General features: G+C 41.5%; 1 protein-coding gene across 1 annotated transcript in view; it reads left to right on the forward strand.

The window, feature by feature from the left end:
• Positions 1-1,841: 1,841 nt before the first annotated feature.
• LOC129840982 (tetraspanin-5-like) overlaps positions 1,842-22,739 on the forward strand; it is a 31,555-nt gene continuing 10,657 nt past the window's right edge. The window contains exons 1-6 of the mRNA XM_055909060.1: positions 1,842-2,258; positions 7,430-7,480; positions 8,409-8,555; positions 12,256-12,426; positions 16,388-16,513; positions 19,665-19,712. Coding sequence (XP_055765035.1) covers positions 2,175-2,258; positions 7,430-7,480; positions 8,409-8,555; positions 12,256-12,426; positions 16,388-16,513; positions 19,665-19,712 — 627 coding nt within the window. The 5' untranslated portion in view covers positions 1,842-2,174. The remainder of the gene's footprint in view (positions 2,259-7,429; positions 7,481-8,408; positions 8,556-12,255; positions 12,427-16,387; positions 16,514-19,664; positions 19,713-22,739) is intronic.

Consider the following 22,739-nt stretch of genomic DNA (forward strand, 5'->3'; position numbering starts at 1 on the left):
CAGCCACAACTCGGTGAACCATAAGATATTACAGTTTTTAATGTCCCGTTGGTAGGATATACAGTGGGGCAAAAAAGTATTTAGTCAGCCACCAATTGTGCAAGTTCTCCCACTTAAAAAGATGAGAGAGGCCTGTCATTTTTATCATAGGAACACTTCAACTATGACAGACAAAATTAGGAAATAAATCCAGAAAATCACATTGTAGGATTTTTTATTAATTTATTTGCAAATTATGGTACGTGCTTTTAGTTTGTCCAATTTATTATCCAGCGATTGTACGTTGGCCAAGAGTACTGATGGCAAAGGCAGATTAGCCACTCATCGGCGGATCCTCACAAGGCACCCCGATTTCTTTCCGCGATATCTCTTCTGTCTTTTTCTCCTGTGAATGACGGGGATGAGGGCCTGTTCGGGTGTCTGAATTTCATTAAACAAAAATTCTTTGTCCAGTTCAAGGTGAGTAATCGCTGTTCTGATTTCCGGAAGATCTTTTCGGTCATAAGAGACGGTAGCAGCAATATGATGTACAAAATAAGTTACAAAAAATGTGAAAAAACTAACAAAAAAGCATGGTTGGTTAAGAGCCCATAAAACGGCGGCCACCCCCATCTTTCTTAGTAAGTAAGAGTGTCCATGATTGAGTCTTTTAATGAAGAGAATGAGAGAAAACTGTCCAGTTTGAGTGTTTGTTACAGCTCGTTCCAGTCGCTAGCTGCAGCGAACTGAAAAGACGAGCGACCCAAGGATGTGTGTGCTTTGGGGACTGGCAGAACGGGTGTTGTATGTGAAGGATGACGGCTGCAGTAGATATCTCAGATAGGGGGAGTGAGGCCTAAGAGGGTTTTATAAATAACCATCAACCAGTGAGTCTTGCGATGGGTATATAGAGATGACCAGTTTACAGAGGAGTATAGTGCAGTGATGTGTCCTATAAAGAGCAGTGGTGGCAAGTCTGATGGTAAAGAACATCTAGCTGCTCGAGAGCACACTTACCTGCCCTGCCGATGTAATCTAGCATGGGTAGGCTGGTCATCTGAATCAGGGTTAGTTTGGCAGCTGGGGTGAAATGTAACCAAGTCTAGATTTAACTTTAGTCTGCAGCTTTGATATGTGCTGAGAGAAGGACAGTGTACCATCTCGCCATACTCTCAAGTACTTGTATGAGGTGACTACCTCAAGTTCTAAACCCTCAGAGGTAGTAATCACACTTATGGGGAGAGGGGCATTCTTCTTACCAAACCACATTGGAGGTGTTCAGAACAAGGTTAAGGGCAGAGAAAGCTTGTTGGACACAAAGAAAGGTTTGTTGTATAGTGTTTAACACAAAATCTGGGGGGGGGGGGCAACTACTTCAGGTCTCAGAGCGAGTGACGTCACCGATTGAAACGCTATTAGCGCGCACCACCGCTAACTAGCTAGCCATTTCACATCGGTTACACTAAAATGCGCCAATAGGATCTCGCTAGCTGGTGCTTGGCTCTGCCCCCCTCCTAATTGTTCTGCCAACTATGACTAATTTTATGACTAATTTGTTCCCACTGGAAACGACAGGCTGTGATCTATCCTGGGTTAGTTATAAACATATTTGGTATAGATCTATTGCCGCCTTCAAAATAACTGGGAACTCGGAAAAATACGAGGTAAAATCATGACGTCAGTGAACTTCAGGTCGGAAAGTCGGCGCTCGAGAAAAAGGAATTCAGAGTTGGATGACCGTTCAAATCGATTTTCCCATTTGTCTTGAACGCACGGAAGTCGGAAATTTCCGAGTTCCCAGTTGTTTTGAATGTAGCATAAATATAGTGTTGCAGGAAGTCCGTCCTAGTCATGACAGGAAAAACTCTCGTTGGTCGGCGGACACGTCTATCAAATAACAGCCATGTCTATATCATGGACTAGACTCGAATGACGAAAGGTTTTAATCTGGTCCGGCTCACATACTGTATGGTGGAAAAATATATATAGGATACGACATTCTATATTTGTTTTAAAGCAGATAGTTTGTGACCCTACGCATGTCAAAGAGGAAGCAAGATGCTGAACAATTGTCAGAGCATTTCTACTGGTTGAACCGTTAACTGCGGGTGTTACGAAACGATCCGCCGAAACCAAACCAGATTGGATATGATTTAACCCTATTCTGGTGGGCGACATTTGTGAATACGAGCCAAATGATGTCCGGAAAGCATGTCAAGGCTCATGAAGTCAGTTGCTATATCAAATATTTCATATTTGGATTCAATATAATATTTTGGGTAAGTAAGTGTGCTATATGACGTTTTCAGTGTCTATCATGGCTTTATAGACTAGCCTACATTTCACATATGGGGGCAAATGGGCAAGGAATGTGTGTCATTAATGTTGTTTATGTCTTACATCAAGGGATGCAATAAATAAGATAATTGAACGAATTAAAATTTGAATGCAGTGCACATTAGGTTATTGGTTATTAACGTTGAATAGGTGATTTATCAGGAGACCAACGTACGGGACTCCCAATAATAGCCGAATCGGTGGTAGGTTCAGCAATGTTGAACTGAAATAGTAGAATGATGGTTTATTTTGATAAAAGCTACCTATATAGGCAGCTTTCCCCCTGCTGCTCGTTGTCATTATAAGTATCCATATGTGATTACGTCATACTGATATTTTTTTGGTCATTAAATCTGTAGGTCCTACTGCTCATGGCATTCCTTAAATTAAATGCAAGCTATAGCAGTTTACATCAGATAATATTGAATGAGGTTTGCCAACTGTCTCGTATTAGCCAGGATGTCGCTTATACTGGGCGAAATTGGTTTGTCCTATGTTCATCCAATCACAGTATAGCGTAAACGCGGCAATTCCTGCAAAGTAATGTCTGTTGTTGTTCGGTCGGTTGGGCATATCAAGGAAATATGGATAAACCTGCAAAAAAGAAAAGACTGCAGCTACAACAAACAATGGGAAGCAAACAAGACGTGGGTTAAACCCGCGTTATTCCGTCTTGAATTCTCAATTGGCCATGGAGGGGAGAATGACCTAACTCAGCATGCATCCACAGAAATACACAAGAAGGCCACGCTAGCTAAATGTGCTAGCAATATCGGTGCATTCTTCGTGACGTCTACTGTGGAAAATGACTAAATCGTGGCATGTGAAGCCCTGTCCTGTGGCACTGAAGAGTATGAAGAAAAAACTGAAGCTGCTCATAAAAAAGCTGGAGGAAACAACGCTCTGCATCAGATGTTTACGAGGAAGTCTAAAAGTTCAAAATGAAGACGCTTCAGCAGGAAACAGGACAGTTTTTTTTGTATACCAGACCAAGCAGCTGATGGACAAACAACTGTCGGCACAAAGGTCCAAGCAGCAACAGGACTTTGAAGTTCTATGACACTGTCATTACATAGATTGACAAGTGGTTTGATTTCTCACCAGAATATGTAATGGTGAAACTGAAACCAATCGTCCTCTATGAGGAGCTCTCCTTCACTGACCTGGAGCAGGTGGTTGCCCTCAAAATGACAGAGACAGTCAGTATGGACCAACTCTGAAGAGTTTTGTGCTAGCTGAGAGGAAATACAGAAAGCCAGACAAGATACCACAACATCCACCAGTGAGAAGTGGGTGGCAGTTTTCCAAAACCATAGGGAAAGCCAACTTGATCAACATGTTCAGGATGGTCTCATTTGTCCTTAGTGTGCCAGGCTCAAATGCCTTTGTAGAGAGGATTTTTTCTCTGATGACCATTAAATGGTCAGACTCAAGAAACAGATGCAGCACAGAGGCTCTGTGACAGAGCTGATCAAAGGACTGCTTGAATCAGTCAGGAGCAGCAAAAATAATCCATAGAAAAAGTAGACTTGGTGAGTGACTCATGCCCCTCTTTTCCTGTTTTGCATTTGAATTGTAAAAAAAAAAAAAAATGCTGTAAAGGTCCATGATTTATTTGATCATTTATTTTGAGGTTTATTCACATAAGTTTACATAATGATACCGTTTTAGTAAAGCTATAGACTAAATGGAATATAAAAATGCTTTGCCTTTCCCATTGAATAAGAATATGAATATACACTGTATATTCATTCACACAACACCATACCCACACCTCCGTGGCACCGTGCACTGACACGCCACCTTTTGTCCCTTATTTGGTAGTGAGAAAGTTGGCAACATCACTGTCCATGACAATTATGTCAACATGCAGGCTATTGAGAAAAATAACTACTTTATCTCATACATTGTTTCCTTCTGGCCATACATCTAATCAATTGTCAGTAGGCTGTAGAATGCATGAACTGAGGCCTTGCCTCCAAATCTGTGAAAAACCTCCAAATCTGTGAAAATTAATTGCATTCTCCACTGAACCCTATAGCCATACTGCATAGGGGCCTATATGTAATTATGGCCTAGAGTAGATATACAATCACCGGCCAGTTTATTAGGTACATGAAAATTGATTGCTCCTACAGACAGTGAGTCAAGTGGCCGTGGCTTGCTATATAAAGCATTCAGTTACTGTTGGATTGAACATTAGAATGGGCAGAACAAGCAACTTTGAGCGTGGTATGTCAATGCCAGGAGCTCTGGATCCAGTATTTCAGAAATGGCCGTCCTCCTGGGCTTTTCGCGCACGACAGTGTCTAGGGTTTACTGAGAATGGTGTGACAAACACAAGACATCCAGTCAGCGGCAGTCCTGTGCGCAAAAACAGCTTGTTGATGAGAGAGGTTGAAGGAGAATTGCAAGAATCGTGCAAGCTAACAGGCGGGCCACAAACAGACAAATAACAGTGCAGTACAACAGTGGTGTGCAGAATGGCATCTCGGAACGCACAACTCTTTGATCCTTGTCACGGATGGGCTATTGCAGCAGACGACCACACCGGGGTTCCACTCCTATCAGCTAAAAACAAGAAGAAGCGGCTCCAGTTGGCACGCCATCACCAACACTGGACAATTGAGGAGTAGAAAAACATTGCATGGTCCTATGAATCGTGGTTTCTGTTGCGTCATGCTGATGGCAGAGTCAGGATTTGGTGTAAGTAGCATGATTCCATGGACCCATCCTGCCTGGTGTCAACGGCACAGGCTAGTGGTGGTGGTGTACCGCTGTCCAATCTGCAGCAACTGCATGATGCCATCGTGTCAGCACGGACCAACATCCCTGTGGAACGTTTCCGACTTGTAGAATCCATGCCCCGAAGAATGCCAGCTGATCTGGCGGCAACGGGGGTCCAACCCAGTACTAGATGGGTGTACCTAATAAACTGGCAGGTGAGTGTAGGTAGGCTACAGTGTAACTGCAGTATCGGTAGGTTTACCAACGTTTTCAACGTACATGTTTGCAACATGCAACATTTGAAATGTAATGTTAACATGTAATTACTCAAGTTGTAGTCTACCGTCACAATACTCTATTATCATATTAATATTTTTCTCTACGGTAATTTCATTGTGCCTGCCTACCATGGCGGCAGGTTGCCTAGTTGGACCAGTAACTGGAGGATTGCTGGTTCAAGCCTGTCACGCCCTGACCTTAGTATTCTATGTTTTCTGTATTATTTTGGTCAGGTCAGGGTGTGACGAGGGTGGGTATGATTGTTTTGTTTTGTCTAGGGTTTTTGTATGTCTAGGTGTGTGTGTGTAGTCTAGGCATATTTACATTTACATTTAAGTCATTTTAGCAGACGCTCTTATCCAGAGCGACTTACAAATTGTTGCATTCACCTTATGATATCCAGTGGAACAACCACTTTACAATAGGGCATCTAAATCTTTTTAGGGGGGGGTTATTGTCTATATGTAGTTGCATGTCAGCACTTGTTATAATATAGCTTCACGTTCGTTTTGTTATTTTGTTAGTTTGTTTAGTGGTTATTCGTTAATTTAAAAAGTATGTATTCATATCACGCTGCGCCTTGGTCTCCTCACTACGACGAACGTGACAAAGCCTTGGGTCAGGCGTTAAAAAAAAAAGGGGTAAAAAAGTGGCAACTGAACTGGGAAGTATACTGGCAGGTACCATCAACTGCATTTGTGCATCTGAGCAAGGCATTTACACTTAAACTGCTCTCCAGCTCTGTGGCTGACACTGCACCTCTCAACATGTGTGTATATATACAGTATATTGGAGCAGGTTGAGATATACAGTATACAAATTTCAGTTTATTATGAAATGGACAATAGTGTATCTATTCTACTCAAATCTATCCTAAGGGGCAATGTAAAGTGGGACCCAAAATGCATGATTGCCAATTACCCTCACTGAAGTGACAATAGTTTGAGTGGTACTAAAGGATTAGGGGGCATGAATTACATCTACAGTATATCTAAAATAGATAGAGTATACATGTAAATACAAATGTATTGACGTTGTAACACGTTATATAATTTTTACCATCAATACACTCCAAAAAGACCAGAAAGCAAATGCAGATATGGTGCATGCAACGTGTTTCGACTATGTCTTCTGAAGTGAACCATTATACATCAGATTGATTGTTTGAGTCCTACAGTATACCCTGGTATAGTCTGTGATATCTGTTGACACAGCCTACCATTTGTTTCCATTGTAAGATGTTCCCGTGCTGATTGATAGGTTAGATTCTACATTCAGTAGACTACTGATGGAATCCTTGTCTTTTAAAAAATTATAAATATAATTTGGGGCTAATTATTTATTTTCATGTACTGTAGATCCTCACATCTTGTACAGCATAACCTGACAGATGATGTGAACTTCAGGTTAAATGTACACTGCAGCACTCTAATACACTGTGAGGCAAATCTAATTGACTTCTGCTGTAAGGATGTAGATCCATTGATATAAAACCTATAGGCAGGTTCACCGGACACAAGTAAGCATAGTCCTGGACTAAAAAGCGCTTTCTATCTTGAGATTCTGGGCCAGTTTCCCGAATATATGCCCTTTTGACTAATAATAATTTTCTATTGACGATCTCAATTTGAACATGGTTTTTAGTCCAGCACTAGGCTTAAGGAAAGGAAACTGGCCCTTAACGTGTTCTTTAGTCCAGAACTAGTCAAGGCCTAATCTAGCCTGGTCTAAGATCTGTTTTCCCTCATCAATAGCTTTTAGGGGTGTTGGTAGTATGCATTGATGGAAATGCAGGAGGCTATTGTTCTGTAATATTTTTGCTCACATTATTTCAGGGTTACACAATTTTGCATTTTAGTCCCACTCCATAGAGTTATGGCAGTTCTAAATTCCTGTCTGGAACATTTGAGGAATCCTCCTACATATGAGAAATAATTGGTTGACGTTAACCTCAACAACTTTCAGTACATTTCTCATGTCTTGATGGTTGATTTTATGGTGGAATAATTTTCCTCATGCACAACTCAGTCAATAAGCCAGAGAGCATGTCTTTAGTTTTATATTAGTAACTCATATCTAAAATACTTGTCTGTCTGTCTGTTCACAGTTACTTGGAGTGGCGTTCCTTGGCATAGGGCTTTGGGCATGGAGCGAGAAGGTGAGTCCAGCTGAGATCCCTGGGTGTCCTGTATCATTAGATAACTAATGATCTGCTAGCTGACTGCTCAAAGAATTTGTAACACTTTGCAAGTGTCTGCAGGTATAGTGCATTATGATGCATTTATAATGCATTGTAAGACTTTTTGAGCATAATGTCTTATAATTATTTAATAATGATCCAGACTACATACCACAATTTGAGTTAGTTGAAATGTTCATACATAGACTTTCGACATTATAAGCCTGTTTATAAGACATTATAAAGGCTCATATACATGCTTATAACAAGTTATAAAGCATTATGCTTGCAGGCTTTAAGTAAAGTGTTACTGAAGAGATCCTAGTGTTATTTAGTATTTCTGTTCTACCAATAAAGAAGTATCATATGTCATATTAATAGATCACAGGTTTATAAGTCTATGGCGAGACTGACCCATGTTAATAGTGTTCCACACCCATCTGCCCTGCATGTGATTTATTTCTGTTTAAAAAAAAGTAAAAACACTGGAGTGTTCCAGTGGTAAGCATGACTTCACAATGACCCCTGAATGGATTGGACACATTCACAGGTTCATTTGTATTTATGAGGGATGCCAATTTTTTCATTGTGTTTGCTCCTCTTTTGGCTCATATTTCTAAGCTGTCATGAAGGCGGTGTGTGTGTGCATGCATATATGTGTGTGCGTGTACATATCCGGGTGTGGATTTGTGCGTGCGTGCATGAGTGAGCCCTTGTACAATATACTGTATGCTTGTGTCTTTGTCATGAGAATCCTAGAGTGGAATCATTTTAGTATGTCTCCACTGCTCAAGCTTTGTGTTTCAAACTCTATAAAACAGTTGACATGATTGACTCATGAATAGTTATGAATAGTTTATTCAGAGTCAATTATATCTAGTGATCCCCCCCCCCTCTTCCCCTCCAGGGTGTGCTCTCCAACATCTCGTCCATCACAGACCTGGGGGGCTTTGACCCCGTCTGGCTCTTCCTGGTGGTGGGAGGAGTTATGTTTATCCTTGGCTTTGCTGGTTGTATCGGAGCACTGAGGGAGAACTCTTTCCTTCTCAAGTTTGTATGTTCTCCTTTTTATTCGAGAGCATTATATTTTACATTGATATGACATAACATTGGAAGTATTTTTCCTCCCCCTGTCAATACTTGAACCCTACCCTACCAAGCAATTAAAGGGCAACTCTAATGTGTGTACTAAACCAGAGCACACAGCTTTATGGAGCAAGTGTGTGTTTTTTGTTGTTTGGACTGGTGAATTATTGCTCGCAATTATGTCTTAATGACTTCTTTATTACATTGTGATGTATTTTATGAAGTCATGGTTATGTCAGTTTGTATAAGGGCGTTTTGTTAACATATTTTTATAACATCCAGAAAATAATGTCTTCAGGTTGTAATATCAACCAAAATATGACCTCTTTCCCATGACTTCTTGATGTCGTCATGAAAGAGACCTTGGGTAACAGAGACCATTTGGTTGTAATCTGGTTATATGATGACTTCTCAAGCAGAAAACCAGTTTAATAACCAGAAACATTTTTCCCCCTGGGGATTGGTGGTCCTTTGATAGAAATGGGGTACACTCTTAGAAAAAAGGTGTTATCTAGAACCTAAAAGGGTTCTTCGGCTGTCCCCATAGGAGAACCCTTTGAAGAACCCTTGGGTTCCAGGTAGAACCCTTTCCACAGAGGATTTTACATGGAACTCAAAAGGCTTCTACCTGAAACCAAAAATGTTTATCCTATGGGGACAGCCGAAGAACCCTTTTGGAAGCCTTTTTTCAAAGAGTGTAGATGAAAGGGTTTTTTAGGTTTATGACAAAAAGCTTTATATTGAGTCTTATAAACCAAGTCAACATCTTAGAAGAGCTCTATTATAAAATGTCAATGGAATGTTGAATGGATTGGCAATGAATTGTTAGAGGTCCAGAATGGATTCATTCTCTCTCTTGAACTGGGTGATGGAGGGGGTAGCTGAAAGTAGAAAGCTTGAAAACAACAATGTGATTACTAATGTGTTTGCATAATATATTTGGCTGGCAGTGTTGGTTAGTTCAGTTGCTTTATCTACAAATATGTAGCGTTTGTTCATGTTTCATATTGTCACGTTCGTCATAAAGATCGGACCAAGGTGCAGCGTGGTATGCGTACATTCTTCTTTTATTAAAGAAAGAACACTGAACAAACTAACAAAACAACAAAACGAACTAAACGTGAAGCTATATGAATAGTGCAGAACAGGCAACTAAACATAAAATAAGATTTAAGGGAAATGGCTACCTAAATATGATCCCCAATCAGAGACAACGATAAACAGCTGCCTCTGATTGGGAACCATATCAGGCCACCATAAACATACAAATCACCTAGACCTACAAAACCCTAGACATACAAAAACCCTAGACATACAAAAACACTAGACAATACAAAACCCCTAGACAATACAAAAAATAGCGTACCCACCCTAGTCACACCCTGACCTAACCAAAATATAAAGAAAACGGAGATGTCTCAGGTCAGGGCTTGACACATATACTGTGATATGCTTCGATCCAGTGGGAAACATTTGGAATGCTAAAAAATAATGACTTCAAGTCCTGGCTGTAAACTGTTTTTCTGGTTGTAGAGACCACATTTTTTCATGATGTCATATCCAAGTCAGATAACAACCAGTTAAAGGACATGTTTTTCTGGTTGCTAAAAAGGTGTTTAGCACTGTTGGGAGATTTGGAAAGCCATAGGAAATCAGTCAACAATATAATAATACTTTTATTGGAAATATTCATATTTAACTTACAATCTGTAGATACTGTGCAATTTAGAAAGGTTCAGAATTTATGTGAAACAGCACAGTTGACAAATATATGGCACATGGAAATCATAAGAGGGTGGTTTACGGATATAGGTGGGATGGGCTGAGGGGTGGGTTTAAAAGCTCATATTCTATAATAGTTATGACTGAAAACACGATATATAACGTTTACCGAAAGTACTTAAACACAATCTATCCAGATATAATGTACAGTTGAAGTCGGAAGTTTACATACAGTTAGATTGGAGACATTGAAACTCTTTTTTCAACCACTCCACAAATTTCTTGTTAACAAACTATAGTTTTGGCAAGTCGATTAGGAAATCTACTTCGTGCATGACACAAGTAATCTTTCCAGCAATTGTTTACAGACAGATTATTTCACGTATAATTCACTGTATCACAATTCTAGTGGGTCAGAAGTTTACACACACTAAGTTGACTGAGCCTTTAAACAGCTTGGAAAATTCCAGAAAATTATGTCATGGCTTTAGAAACTTCTGATAGGCTAATTGACATAATTTGAGTCAATTGGAGGTGTACCAGTGGATGTATTTCAAGGCCTACTTTCAAACTCAGTGCCTCTTTACTTGACATCATGGGAAAATCTAAAGAAATCAGCCAAGACCTCAGAAAAAGAAAAAATTGTAGACCTCCACAAGTTTGGTTCATCCTTGGGAGCAATTTCCAAATGCCTGAAGGTACCACGTTCATCTGTACAAACAATAGTACGCACGTATTAACACCATGGGACCACGCAGCCGTCATACCACTCATAGAGACGAATGTACTTTGGGGCGAAAAGTGCAAATCAATCCCAGAGCAGCTGCAAAGGACCTTGTGAAGATGCTGGAGGAAACAGGTACAAAAGTATATATCCACAGTCAAACAAGTCCTATGTCGACATAACCTGAAAGGCTGCTCAGCAAGGAAGAAGCCACTGCTCCAAAACCGCCATAAAAAAGCCAGACTACGGTTTGCAACTGCACATGGGGACAAAGATCTGATGAAACAAAAATAGAACTGTTTGGCCATAATGACCATTTATGTTTGGAGGAAAAAGGGGGAGGCTTGCAAGCCGAAGAACACCATCCCAACTGTGAAGCACGGGAGTGGCAGCATCATGTTGTGGGGGTGCTTTGCTGCAGGAAGGACTGGTGCACTTCACAAAATAGATGGCATCATGAGGAAGGACAATTATGTGGATATATTGAAGCAACATCTCAAGACATCAGTCAGGAAGTTAAAGCTTGATCGCAAATGTATCTTCCAAATGGACAATGACCCCAAGCATACTTCCAAAGTTGTGGCAAAATGGCTTAAGGACAACAAAGTCAAGGAATCGGAGTGGCCATCACAAAGCCCTGACCTCAATCCCGTAGAAAAGTTGTGGGCAGAACTGAAAAAGCGTGTGCGAGCAAGGAGGCCTACAAACCTGACTCAGTTACACCAGCTCTGTCAGGAGGAATGGGCCAAAATTCACCCAACTTATTGTGGAAGGCTACCTGAATCATTTGACCCAAGTTAAAACATTTTTAAAGGCAATGCTACCAAATATTAATTGAGTGTATGTAAACTTCTGACTCACTGGGAATGTGATGAAATAAATAAAAGCTGAAATAAATCATTCTCTCTACAATTATTCTGAAATTTCACATTCTTAAATTAGTGACTTCAACTGTATATCAAATAACTATATTCTTGCTATGTAACTTGTGTGAAAAAAGTGCCATATATGTAAAACGTGTGTAGAATGTACATGTAACAAAAAAAAAATATTTATTTTTGTCCTCCGAAGAGGGGTGATGGGCCACACACATTTTTAAATAGAAAATAATTTACAAAACGTCCTGTTGCAAACCAGTATACCACCTGATCATAAGTAATTTGAACCAATTTTCTCGCTGGGTATCCCATATTAAGTGTTGGCCAACATTGCTCTGTTCCAGTTCTCCGTGTTCCTGGGGATCATCTTCTTCCTGGAGCTGACAGCTGGAGTCTTGGCCTTCGTCTTCAAGGACTGGATCAAGGACCAGCTCAACTTCTTTATCAACAACAACATCCGGGCGTACCGGGATGACATTGACCTGCAGAATCTCATAGATTTCACCCAAGAATACGTAAGAGCAGTTATCTTTTCAGAACTGTCTTTCTGTGTGATAAGATTAATAATTTACTGGTGCACCCAGTGGTGTAGTGAGAGCTATACGCAGGTACAGTTCCTTTGGAAAGTATTCAGAACCCTTGACTTTTTCCACATTTTGTTACGTTACAGCCTTTTTCTAAAATGGATTAAAAAAATTGTAATTCCCTCATCAATCTACACACAATACCCCATAATAACAAAGCAAAAACAGGTTTTTATACATTTTTGCTAATTTATAAAAAATAAAATACTGAAATATCACATTTACATAAGTATTCAGACCTTTTACTCAGTACTTTGTTGAAGCACCGTTGGCAGCGGTTACAGATGAGTCTTTTTGGGTATGACGCTACAAGCTTGGCACACCTGTATTTGGGGAGTTTCTCCCATTCTTTTTTGCAGATCCTCTCAAGCTCTGTCAGGTTGGATGGGGAGTGTCGCTGCACAGCTATTTTCAGGTCTCTCCAGAGATGTTCGATCGCGTTCAAGTCCGGGCTCTGGCTGGGCCACTCAAGGACATTCAGGGACTTGTCCTGAAGCCACTCCTGCGTTGATTGGTTGTGTGCTTAGGGTCGTTGTCCTGTTGGAAGATTAACCTTCGCCCCAGTCTAAGGTCCTGAGCGCTCTGGAACAGGTTTTCATCAAGGATCTCTCTGTGCTTTGCTCTGTTCATCTTTCCCTCGATCCTGACTAGTCTCCCAGGGCCTGCCTCTGAAAATCATCCCCACAGCATGATGCTGCCACCACCATACTTAACTGTAGCGATGGTGCCAGGTTTCCTCCAGACGTAATGCTTGGCATTCAGGCCAATGAGTTCAATCTTGGTTTCATCAGACCAGAGAACCTTGTTTCTCATGGTCCTAGTCCTTTAGGTGCCTTTTAGGAAACTCCAAGAGGGCTGTCCTGTGCCTTTTTACCGAGGAGTTGCTTCTGTCTGGCCACTCGACCATAAAGGCTTGATTGTTGGAGTGCTGCAGAGATGGTTGTCCTTCTGGAAGGTTCTCCCATCTCCACAGAGGAACTCTGACCAAGGTCACCTCCCTGAACAAGGCCCGTCTCCCCCGAGTGCTCAGTTTGGCCGGGCAGTCAGCTCTAGGAAGAGTCTTGGTGGTTCCAAACTTCTTCCATTTAAAGTTTTTTATTTAATACATTTGAAAACATTTCTAAAAACCTGTTTTTGCTTCGTCATTATGGTGTATTGTGTGTAGATTGATGAGAAAAAAAATAGTTGTATGTGTAAACTTCTGACCCACTGGGAATGTGATGAAAGAAATAAAAGCTTTAAATAAATAATTCTCTCTACTATTATTCTGACATTTCACATTCTTAAAATAAAGTGGTGATCCTAAATGACCTAAGACAGGGAATTTTTACTAGGATTAAATGTCAGGAATTGTGAAAAACTGAGTTTAAATGTATTTGGCTAAGGTGTATGTAAACGTCTGACTTCAACTGTGGGCAGCGGCGGCCTGCTTATTGGCTGAATATCCGTGGCGCGAGGTAGTTGTCAACAAAGCAGCATGACAGAAACATGATGCAAAGTTTAACTACCGGTATTTTCTTCGAAAATATATACTGTATGAAGTGATCTGTGCATTTGAACAACAGTATAAATCCACCTGTTTCACTTTTGTATGTCAGAAACCGAATGACCACTGCTGCACATGCTGACGCTTTTTTGAACAGATTAGATTGTACTATTTAGAACGAGCAGCCAGCTCACGAACGAACAAGTGCACCAGGGAGAACGCAACAAGCATGCAGATGCAATAAGTGAAAACACATGATGTAACTGGGGATAGATAGCTAACAATGTCACAAAGCATGATTCGCTAGCCAGTTAACTTTCATATTAGTTTAGAAAGACTGACATAAACATCAAACTGTTTCTCAAGATTACTGTAGCTGGCTAATTGATCATGACTAATTGATCATGCTTTGTGATACACCCGGTGCTTTGTAATACAATCCGGGGTAGTTCCCCCTCATAGCAAATAGCTGGCAAAATAGCTGGCAAATAGCTGGCGCCCACAGAGGCGAAGCTGCTACTGCTGGCAGTCACTGAGGTGCAGAGTAGCTCAACATCTTGTTTTGAACATTTACTACACTTTATGAGAATTTTAAACATAATCCATGAATTATATAATAATCTATTTTTATTTAAAAATATAACTTTATTTTTATTTTTGGGGGACCAATCAAAAGTGGGGCACGGCCCTAATTCCCTAACGGGCGAGCTGCCATAGACTGTGGGCCTACATTCAAATCAAATGTTATTTGTCACATGCATCGAATACAGGTGTACAGGTGTAAACCTTACCGTGAAATGCTTACTTAACCAACAGTGCAGTTCAAGAAATAGAGTTAAGAAAATATTTACTAAATTAACTAAAGTCAAAAAATATATAATAAAGTCAAAAAGTAACACAAGAAAATTACATAACAATAGCGAGGCTATATACAGGGGGTACCGGTACCGAGTCAATGTGCGGGGGTACAGGTTAGTTGATGTAATTTGTAAGGTGACTATGCATAGCTAATAAGCACTTATCGTAAGAGTAGGGGTGTTAACCCCGGTGTCCTGGCTAAATTCCCAATCTGGCCCTCAAACCATCATGGTCACCTAATAATCCCCAGTTTACAATTGGCTCATTCATCCCCCTCCTCTCCCCTGTAACTATTCCCCAGGTCGTTGCTGCAAATGAGAACGTGTTCTCAGTCAACTTACCTGGTAAAATAACGGTTAAATAAAAAAAAATAAAAAAAATAAACAGCGAGTAGCAACAGTGTAAAAACAAAGGGGAACTTGGCGCTCCGGTACTGCTTGCCGTGTGGTAGCAGAGAGAACAGTCTATGACTTGGGTGACTGGAGTCTTTTTTTGAATTTTTTGGGGGGCCTTCCTCTGACACTGCCTGGTTTTGGGTCCTGGGTTTCAGGAAGCTTGGCCCCAGTGATGTACTGGACCATACGCACTACCCTCTGTAGCGCCTTACGGTCAGATGCCGAGCAGTTGCCATACCAGACGGTGATGCAACTGGTTAGGATGCGCTCGATGGTGCAGCTATAGAACTTTTTGAGGATCTGGGGACCCATGCCAAATCTTTTCAGTCTCTTGCCCTCTACACAGCTGTCTTGGTGTGTTTGGGCCATGAAAGTTAGTTGGTGATGTGGACACCAAGGAACTTGAAACTCTCGACCCGCTCCACTACAGCCCCATCGATGTTAATGGGGGCCTGTTCGGCCCTCCTTTTCCTATAGTCCACCATCAGCTCCTAACATTGTTATAGGTCTACAGTACAGAAACACCACGAGCCAAATGATCAGTTCCTCTGCACCCTCCAAAAAATAGGTTTTATAGATTTCACAGGCATCAAAAATTTCACAGACATCCAAAAATGGTCTCCTGATATGGTTTAAGCATTACTGGAATTAGAACATCCAATTTTTGTTATATATAATTTAAAAAAAAGTGTGATTTTGAGAGAGAAAACCTAGAAAAAACTCCAGTGCCTTTAAAAAGTATTCACACTCCTTGACCTTTTACACATTTTGCTGTGTTACAGCTTGAATTTAAAATGGATTCAATTGAGATTTTGTTTCACAGGCCTACGCACAACACCCCATAATGTCAAAGTGGAATTATGTTTTTTGTACAAATTAATACAAAATTAAAAGCTGAAATACCTAAATAAGTTCAGGACAGGAAATGTGCTGAACAAGTTAACAAAGTTAACAAATTATCTGTAAGGTCCCTCAGTCGAGCAGTGAATTTCAAACACAGATTCAACTGCAAACACCAGGGAGGTTTTCCAATGCCTTGCAAAGAGATCACCTAATGGTAGATGGGTAAAAATAAAAAAAGACACTGAATATCCCTTTGAAGAGGTTGTTGATGTCTGAACGGGATGTTGTTCTGTCTCTTTGGCCTTTCCAGTGGGAGTGTTGTGGAGCCTTTGGGGCAGATGACTGGAACTTGAACATCTACTTCAACTGCACTGATTCCAACCCAAGTCGCGAGAAGTGCGGAGTGCCCTTTTCATGCTGCACCAAAGACCCGGCAGTACGTGTTCTCTCACCACTCTCACTTCACTGAACTATACCCAGTATCCTCTGAGGTACAGACAGCTTTTGTTGTAGTTGATCAGTCAGTACTTCGCTAGTGCAATTGCAAAAACTAATTTGGAAGAGTTATCAAAATGTTCCATTCTAATACCAATACACTTGAAATAGTAAAGTGGCCTGCGAGCACACTTAGCAGAGTCTGTAGGTTAAAGCTCAATACCTTCCTAGTTGTTTCTCTGTGACTAGTCAGAAGCCATGTCATAATCTCTCTCTGTCAAAAGCACTGGCTAGATGGCAGTGTTTCTATCTTAGCTCATATCCCTTTTTAAGGGGCTAACGTTTCACAGTGGCTAACTTCACATCACCATAAATCATACTCATACAACACACACAAGGAGGGACACAACTAGCCTGTGCTGCACAGAAGTCACTCATACTACAGCCAAACGGCATACAAATAGGCTACATAACCCTAGCTGAGCCTTATTTGAAGATGTTTATGATGAAATACATTTTTTTTTAGCATGCAACAAGACCAGATGGCATGTAGCTTCAAATTACATTTCTTTGCCTACATGCACATACAAAATATAAGTCCTTGACATTATCCATGATATTTGAAAAATAACTAATGGTTTGGCTCACTATACAGGTCAATATACAGTGGGGAGAACAAGTATTTGATACACTGCCGATTTTGCAGGTTTTCCTACTTACAAAGCATGTAGAGGTCTGTAATTTTTATCATAGGTACACTTCAACTGTGAGAGACTGAATCTAAAACAGAAAATCATATTGTATGATTTTTAAGTAATTCATTTGCATTTTATTGCATGACATAAGTATTTGATCACCTACCAACCAGTAACAATTCCGGCTCTCACAGACCTGTTTTTTTATTTATTTATTTTATTATTTTTATAAATAATGTTCCAACCGGAGAATTCCTTTGTCTGTAGAATTGCAATGCTTAGCTGGGCTGCAATTTCTGAGGCTGGTAATGAACCCATCCTCTGCAGCAGAGGCAACCCTTTCCTGTGGCGGTCCTCATGAGAGCCAGTTTCATCATAGCGCGTGATGGTCTCTGCAACTGCACATGAACAAACCCCCAAAGTCCCTGAAACCTTACGGATTGACTGACCTTCATGTCTTAAAGTAATGATGGACTGTCATTTCTCTTTGTTTCTCTTTGCTTGGTCTTTTTTTTTTTTTTTTTTTAGGGGTGGATCAGCTTAATAACAGACCTGTTAGTTTTTCTTTAAGAAGCCCTCCTGTTCTCCACTCATTACCTGTATTAACTGCACCTGTTTGAACTCGTTACCTGTATAAAAGACACCTGTCCACACACTCAATCAAACAGACTCCAACCTCTCCACAATGGCCAAGACCAGAGAGCTGTGTAAGGACATCAGGGATAAAATTGTAGACCTGCACAAGGCTGGGATGGGCTACAGGACAATAGGCAAGCAGCTTGGTGAGAAGGCAACAACTGTTGGCGCAATTATTAGAAAATGGAAGAAGTTCAAGATGACGGTCAATCACCCTCGGTCTGGGGCTCCATGCAAGATCTCACCTCGTGGGGCATCAATGATCATGAGGAAGGTGAGGGATCAGCCCAGAACTACACGGTAGGACCTGGTCAATGACCTGAAGAGAGCTGGGACCACAGTCTCAAAGAAAACCATTAGTAACACAATACGCCTGTCACGTTCCTGACCTTATTTTCCCTTATTTTGTATGTATTTAGTATGGTCAGGGCGTGAGTTGGGGTGGGTTGTCTATGTGTGTTTTCTATGTTGGGATTTTGGGTTCGGCCTGGTATGATTCTCAATCAGAGGCAGCTGTCAATCGTTGTCCCTGATTGAGAATCATACTTAGTGCAGCTGGGGTTTCACGTTTGGTTGGTGGGTGTTAGTTGCCGTGTTAGTGTTTTTTCACCACACGGTACTGTTTCGGTTTTCTGCACATCGTTTATTGTTTTTGTATTTCAGTGTTCAGTTCGGTTTTAATAAATCATCATGAGCACTTACCACTCTGCATATTGGTCCGATCCTTCTCGCCTCTCCTCGTCCGATGAGGAGGACGACTTAGACAAACGTTACAACGCCGTCATGGATTAAAATCCTGCAGCGCACGCAAGGTCCCCCTGCTCAAGCCAGCGCATGTCCTGGCCCGCCTGAAGTTTGCCAATGACTATCTGGTTGATCCAGAGGAGGAATGGGAGAAGGTCATGTGGTCTGATGAGGCAAAAATAGAGCTTTTTGGTCTAAACTCCACTCGCTGTGTTTGGAGGAAGAAGAAGGATGAGTACAAGCCCAAGAGCACCATCCCAACCGTGAAGCATGGAGGTGGAAACATCATTCTTTGGGGATGCTTTTCTGCAAAGGGGACCGGACGACTGCACCGTATTGAGGGGGGATGGATGGGGCCATGTATCGCGAGATCTTGGCCAACAACCTCCTTCCCTCAGTAAGAGCATTGAAGATGGGTCGTGGCTGGGTCTTCCAGCATGACAACGACCCAAAACACACAGCCAGGGCAACTAAGGAGTGGCTCCGTAAGAAGCATCTCAAGGTCCTGGAGTGGCCTAGCCAGTCTCCAGACCTAAACCCAATAGAAAATCTTTAGAGAGAGCTGAAAGTACGTATTGCCCAGCGACAGCCCCGAAACCTGAAGGATCTGGAGAAGGTCTGTATGGAGGAGTGGGCCAAAATCCCTGCTGCAGTGTGTGCAAACCTTGTCAAGAACTACAGGAAACGTATGATCTCTGTAATTGCAAACAAAGGTTTCTGTACCAAATATTAAGTTCTGCTTTTCTGATGTATCAAATACTTATGTCATGCAATAAAATGCAAATTAATTACTTAAAAATCATACAATGTGATTTTCTGGAAATTACAGACCTCTACATGCTTTGTAAGTAGGAAAACGTGCAAAATCGGCAGTGTATCAAATACTTGTTCTCCCCACTGTACATATGCCTATATCAAGCTCACTAATAACCCCAGTTTTAAACCATCCTCTCACTTAGCAGGCCCTGCATCCATTTCTATCTACTGTTTGCAAACTTGTCGCAGGTTTGGTATTGAGTCAATTAGGCGAATGCTGTGAATATACCGTTTATAAATATCCTCTCTTTTGTATTGTAGGAGGATGTCATTAACACCCAGTGTGGCTACGACATTCGAGCTAAAGCGGTGAGTTGAATCGTTCTTATTGCAGAAAATGTTATTTAAGATTCCTGGAAATGCTGTGAAGTACTTTGTCATAGAGTCTCCTCCAATATTCTAATTCGAAAGTCGCTGTTATTAATGTTGAGCCGACACACTGAGGCCGGTGCAATGCCTTAGTATTAGAGGAGAAAACGTACTTCAGAGACCTGCTGTCTTGACTCTTAGATCAAAAGGAATAATATTACATGTGTTCATTTCTAAATTTTAATTTCATTTCTAAAATTTAAACTCACAGACAATTAGTAAAGCTTAAACCAAGTGTATTCACCCATTGGGTCAATACAGCTGCAAAAGACAAAATAAATATTCACACAAGTGGTAATATATATATACCCCAATTTGGGTGGCGTCTCCTCCTTCTCTCTAAACATGACATCTTTATTACTAGGCAGGAAGTTAAGTGATACGGTCAGTAAACTGTTCCTTCTCTCTTAATGTGACCTGACCTCGACCCCCTTCCTCACTAATCCACAGCTATCCACCCTTATCAGTGCCTGCCAACATATGATCGTCTTCCCTGCACTCAGTACATTCCAAGCTTAATTGCCTCTACCGTATACATTCCTCCTACGGATAACCATTAACTTCTAGTGTAGACCCTCTAGAACATAGCACTCAATATTTCAATTGTATACCTGATAATTAACACTATTCCAAGTTTAGGAGTCAGAATCCATCACGTGGAAAGGGGGACTTGATACTAGATCAGCACTCCTACTCTGAGACACTTGATACAAACAGACCCAGAATCCATCATTATGGCAGTCTGTTCACTTGGAAGCAAGCTCCCAGAGTTTTTCCCACAACATGGGGATGGGTTGTTTCATCAAAAGGCAGTCCTCAAAATAAAACAGGAATCGTGGAAAACTGTTTCCCAATAGGGGAGGCAGTTAGCCTAGTGGTTAGAGCGTTGGGCCAGTAACCATAAAGGTTGGATCGAATCCCAGAGCTGACAAGGTAAAAATCTGTCGTTCTATCCCTCAACAAGGCAGTTAACCCACTGTTCCCCGGTAGGCCGTCATTGTAATTAAGAATTTGTTCTTAACTGACTTTCCTAGTTAAATAAAGGTTCAATTTTTAAAAATGCCGTTGGTTGAGCTAGATGAGGTCATTCTTACTGCACCCAAGTCTAAGTCACAACACTGGTCTCACAGTCCATCACCACTCTCCCAGCCTCCATTTGACAACAGCTGGGTTGCCTGGAATTACTCATGATGGAGAAATGTGCTTTTGGCCAAGTACCATGGGAGAGGGTAACGTAAGGAAGCGGTGTATTTATTTTCCACGCATTACCCTCAAACTGAGAAAAGTGACAAGATTCAGTTCAGGGAAATTAGAGGTATTTCAACAAAAGGACACAGGGAACGGTCAGTGGAAGGGCCATTTGGTGAAGGAGTGAGCTCCAAAAGTATTGGGACAGTGACAAATGTTTTCTTGTTTTGGCTCTCTACTCCAGCACTTTGGATTTGAAATGATACAAAGAAAAGTAGGTTAAAGTGCATACTGTCAGCTTTAATTTGAGGGTATTTTCATTCATATCGGAGGAACTGTTTCCAAATTACAGCACTTTTTGTACATAGTCCCCCCATTTTAGTCCCCCCTACCAAACGTGCAAACTACCTGGTACTCAGCACTATATTGTCCCTCTAATCACTCTGACATCAATGCAAATATGATCAAAAATCGAATCAAAAACTTCATGAGATCTCATGTTGCGCAACATTTCTATAGGTTATGCAATTCATTGCATGAGAAAACAGAGTGATGGCCTCTTAAAAAGAGCAGGATTCCATCAGCTTTCTATAAGCGATGCCTACCATATTTATTTCTCAACTTTTCTAATATTAAGCACATTGCTTCTCTTTACAACAGGATGGCATGAAGATTAACCACGGGAATAGCGTCCTCCATTCGCTACAAATCAAATGTATTTATATAGCCCTTCTTACATCAGCTGATATCTCAGTGCTGTACACAGAACCAGCCTAAAACCCCAAACAGCAAGCAATGCAGGTGTAGAAGCACAGTGGCTAGGAAAAACTCCCGAAAAAGGCCAAAACCAAGGCTATGAGGGGTGGCCAGTCCTCTTCTGGCTGTGCCGGGTTGAGATTATAACAACATGGCCAAGATTTTCAAATGTTCATAAATGACCAGCATGGTCAAATAATAGTAATCACAGTGGTTGTCGACGGTGCAACAAGTCAGCACGGCCAGGTGGACTGGGGACAGCAAGGAGTCATCATGCCAGGTAGTCCTGAGGCATGGTCCTAGGGCTCAGGTCCTCCGAGAGAGAGAAAGAAAGAGAATTAGAGACAGCATACTTATATTCACACAGGACACTGGATAAGACAGGAGAAATACTCCAGATATAACAGGCTAACCCTAGCCCCCCAACACATAAACTACTGCAGCATAAATACTGGAGGCTGAGACAGTAGGGGTCAGGAGACACTGTGGCCCCATCCGATGATACCCCCGGACAGGGCCAAACAGGCAGGATATAACCCCACCCACTTTGCCAAGGCACAGCCCCCACACCATTAGAGGGATCTTCAACCACCAACTTACCATCCTGAGACAAGGCCGAGTATAGCGCACAAAGATCTCCGCCACGGCACAACCCAAGGGGGGCGCCAACCCAGACAGGAAGACCACGTCAGTGACTCAACCCACTCAAGTGACGCACCCCTCCTAGGGACGGCATGGAAGAGCACCAGTAGGCCAGTGACTCAGACCCTGTAATAGGGTTAGAGGCAGAGAATCCCAGTGGAGAGAGGGGAACCGGCCAGGCAGAGACAGCAAGGGTGGTTCGTTGCTCCAGAGCCTTTCCATTCACCTTCACACTCCTGGGCCAGACTACACTCAATCATAGGTCCTACTAAAGAGATACGTCTTCAGTAAAGACTTAAAGGTTGAGACCAAGTCTGCGTCTCTCACATGGGTAGGCAGACCATTCCATAAAAATGGAGATCTATAGGAGAAAACCCTGCC

This window comes from Salvelinus fontinalis, chromosome 42 (assembly GCF_029448725.1).
Source record: "Salvelinus fontinalis isolate EN_2023a chromosome 42, ASM2944872v1, whole genome shotgun sequence".
Taxonomy (NCBI): domain Eukaryota; kingdom Metazoa; phylum Chordata; class Actinopteri; order Salmoniformes; family Salmonidae; genus Salvelinus; species Salvelinus fontinalis.